Source organism: Asparagus officinalis, chromosome 7, assembly GCF_001876935.1.
Source record: "Asparagus officinalis chromosome 7, Aspof.V1, whole genome shotgun sequence".
NCBI classification, from domain to species: Eukaryota; Viridiplantae; Streptophyta; class Magnoliopsida; order Asparagales; family Asparagaceae; genus Asparagus; species Asparagus officinalis.
In genome coordinates this window covers 104,626,114-104,629,635 of record NC_033800.1, presented here as the reverse complement: position 1 = coordinate 104,629,635, position 3,522 = coordinate 104,626,114, and the positions used below count along the sequence as shown (strand labels likewise).

The following is a 3,522-nucleotide window of genomic DNA, read 5'->3' as shown; positions in this document are numbered from 1 at the left end:
ACCGTCTAGAATACATCCTAGACGGATTATTCTAGACGGAATTTCCGTCTAGAATAATTTATCCTAGACGGAAAAAAATTCCGTCTAGAATAAGTATTCTAGACGGAAATTTCCGTCTAGAAATCTTATTCTAGACGGAATTTGATTTTTTAAATTTTTTTATTTGTTTAATTTTTAAAAAGTATTCTAGACGGAAATTTAGCATCCTAGACGGAATTTCCGTCTAGGATACTATGCTACAGTAGTTTTTTTTTGCAGAATCTACTTTGAGTTTATGTACACAATATTGAATAACAAAAAATTATATTCATATCCAACACAATCTAATTAATTCCAATATCAAATCCAATTATATTCAAATAATACATTCACCAAAATTGTAGAGAAATACATAAATTATTTACAAACGTTTACATAAATTATTTACAATGGCTATGACACTTCTAGGAAAGTATGTAATTCATCGATACATGATTAATAATCTATTTGAGTTCCTTTCAGTTCTTATAGATTTGTTGTTATCTCATCTGCTTGGTAACAAATAAACAAGCACCCTTTACAGCACAGCATTCATCAATCTTTATTTCTCCACTGAGCCGGGGTTTTCCAAAAGCACAAGCTTTACATTCATTTGGTTCAACAAAACATTAAGAATGACTGACCAATTGAGGGAGTAACAACTATGTGCACAATCCCCCCCCTCCCTCCTCCTCTTCTGATTTGAATTTTCTTGCAAGACATCAACAAACAAAAAAATTGAGAAGATGGTTTACTCGCCTTACAAAAGCTTCAATATTTTCTCAAGGACCAACAAGAGGCATCTTGGCACATCTTAGCATGGTGTGTTTCGATTTACTATCGATAAAACACACTGATAGTTTACGTTTACAAGCCTGGATGTAACATTCAAGATGGTCATTTTCAGGAAAATTAGATAACATGATTTATTTTCAATGTTGGATAACAACTGGCAGATCATTTTGATGAGAGACTTTAGGCACACCCTAGATCAATAGGAATAAAAATGTCCATCAGTAACGAGCGCAATTTATAAGGTACAGTTTGATTACATTCAGTTTTGATAACAACCATCCTAAGAGTAGTGAGTGAACATCATGTTGGTTAACCTGCACTAGAAACTCATCAGAAGATAAGAAAGTTTCCAGCAGTAAAACCATTTACAGATGTTTTTAAAGAAATGGTACACTCATTGGTTGGGATATACTAGTTAAGTAGTTGGGAAAGATGTGAACTCAAATGACCAAAGCTAAATGTCCTTTGTAGGTGGTATTAGTCATAAATAGACCTACTTGGTAGCTGACAATTAACATAAACAAATGCCATGTGTACAAACCAGCTGTAGTAGTGAACAAGATAGAGATAAACCTAAAGAATACAGCAGAAAAATCAACAAGACCGTGAAAATTGAACATATCCAAAAATATACGTCTGAACTATGAAATTGTCAATCTGATAAACAAGTAGCTACCAAGTATTGACACAACTAGATTGTTTGCATGTTAATAAAACCAATACAAGATGCAAAATCAGAAGAAAAAAAAAGACCAACAACGCCAGAAGGCCCAGGACTATGAAGTTATATATTGATAAGCAAAACAAGTTCGCATCATTGCTGAACTAGCAAGACTTGAGGATTAACTGAGTTACCTTGGTATATGCATATGAATATGATCACTTTCGTGGTCAAGTTAATAAGCTTTCAATGGTTTATATAGAGACATACAATCAAGGACTCGAGATAAGACTCTTATATCAGGACTCAAGATAAAACTATAATCAGACAATATCAGAAATTAATAACAAAACAATAGTTATCAAAACTAACCATGTACTACCGATTTAACACACTGTATGCTGGCAGGTCCTCCACTCTGGAAATATCTTTTAAACCAAGCTCATGCTCAAGCTGTGTTCTTGTAGATTTTAGGACTTCCTGCAAAAATACATTAAAAGGGTAGAATCAGAATAGAAACTTGATAATCATCCAGAGAGAAACAACAATAGAATGTTAATATTACATTGAACTCCATATAAGAAGCATGCATTGAAACCCATTTTGAATCGAGCAACTGAAAAGCTACGCAATAGAGATTGTCAAAGGCCATCTCATCAGCTTCAAGCAATTCAATGAATCGAGCTCCAGTTCTTGAAAAAGTAGTGCCTGCTAAGACTCAGAATGCTTCAACATTTGAGTTCCTAGGTGTAAGATCCAAAATTACCAGATTTCAGGCCCAACATTTGAGTCAACATGAAGGATACATTGACGCCAGCTGCAGCAAAAGGGTATTCCCATTCAGACCTCTTTCCATCTTGTTTGTGTAGAAGTCTTTGAAAAGATTGTTGCAATAGGAAGAGATGGAGCTCAAGGATGCTTCTTAGAAAGAAAACAAGATCATCAATTTAATAAATGAAGTTTACTGGATACTTCTCGGCCAAAAATATAAGGTTCTCTAAGGAGATAAATCCACCACTCCTGAAAAGAAAAGTTTCAATATCTAACATTCAACCGAGAACCACAAAAGTAACATATATATCTCAAACAGGTTGTTCAGATTTCAAGTACCTAAAATCTGTTGATGGGTCAGGACCTTGCCAACCCATCTCCTTCCATAACTCCGATTTGAGAGGAGGAAGTTCTCGATGAGGAAAAGCCAACCTCCAGAGTTGTTTTAAGGCATCCTGTAATAAGATCAAATTTAAAGTAACATCTTAAACTTAAATGACGAATCATCAACAAATGATCCACATGGCATCAATTATCTTAATTGCACATCAAATTAAGAACAAAATTCACTATAAAACAAATAAATTTAAAGATTGAAACTTTGCAGTGAGAAACAAGTGAATTAGAGAATGTGGTTTAGGGAACAAACTGGATGCAAGTCCTCCCTCTTGAGCCAGAGATTAACCCCGAGCCTCTCCGACAGCTGCTCATCACCCACAGCTACACCTTCTGAGCGGAAACACTCCGATCCATCCCCAAAACCTCACACCCCCAGATCCTCTCGTCGTCTTCAACCTCTCTACTGACCACCAACACCGACATCACCAAATGCTTGAAATCGGGAACAGCCCCAGCAGCTTCATTCCTATTCCCAACCCTCCAAGACCTCTCCATCGCCCAGCAAATCGCAAATAGCGCCATCAGATCCGAAACCCTAAGCGCCCCCGGCCTTGTCAGACACCGAATCGAACTCCAGTTCGCAAGGGATCTGAGCTCGATCACACAGTTCGTGGTACAATTTGAAGATTAGGTTGAGGGATGAGGAGGCAGGCATCCGGGAGCAGCGAGTTCCTCGGCAGCGAGTCGCCGTGCGGCAGCGAGTTGGAGCGGTGGAGCTGGGGCGAACGGAGGAAGCGGACGAAGAAGTCGGCGAGGTCGAGGCCGCAGAACGAGATCTGGTGGTCGCCGACGAAGAAGACGGGGTTCCCGGCCAGAGAGGGGAGGGAGGGGGAGCGCCAGTTGGGGAAGCCGGGAGAGGAGGGGAGGGAGAGGGAAGA

At 38.6% G+C, this 3,522-nt stretch overlaps 1 protein-coding gene across 2 annotated transcripts; it reads right to left on the bottom strand.

The window, feature by feature from the left end:
- On the bottom strand, positions 388–3,507 carry LOC109850250 (ELMO domain-containing protein A-like). Of its 2 annotated transcripts, XM_020420221.1 has the most exons (7): positions 2,895–3,507; positions 2,585–2,700; positions 2,440–2,494; positions 2,241–2,361; positions 2,040–2,182; positions 1,846–1,954; positions 388–729 (listed from the first exon to the last, which is right to left on the bottom strand). In XM_020420221.1, the coding sequence occupies exons 2-6, from the start codon at positions 2,620–2,622 to the stop codon at positions 1,853–1,855; spliced, it is 459 nt and encodes a 152-aa protein (XP_020275810.1). In that variant the 5' UTR covers positions 2,623–2,700; positions 2,895–3,507; the 3' UTR covers positions 388–729; positions 1,846–1,852. The 2 variants fall into 2 exon arrangements, with proteins under 2 accessions (XP_020275810.1, XP_020275811.1); XM_020420222.1 differs by lacking the exon at positions 2,895–3,507 and having other exon boundaries at positions 2,585–2,879.

What these genes read in the sequence shown, in the direction of transcription:
- LOC109850250 (XM_020420221.1), bottom strand. Translation starts at nt 2,622, where the DNA reads ATGGGTTGGCAAGGTCCTGACCCATCAACAGATTTTAG. An exon ending in TTTTGGCCGAGAAGTATCCA is followed by an intron (nt 2,362 to 2,439) that starts GTAAACTTCATT and finishes TTCCTATTGCAA; the next exon opens with CAATCTTTTCAAAGACTTCT. An exon ending in AATGTTGGGCCTGAAATCTG is followed by an intron (nt 2,183 to 2,240) that starts GTAATTTTGGAT and finishes GAGTCTTAGCAG; the next exon opens with GCACTACTTTTTCAAGAACT.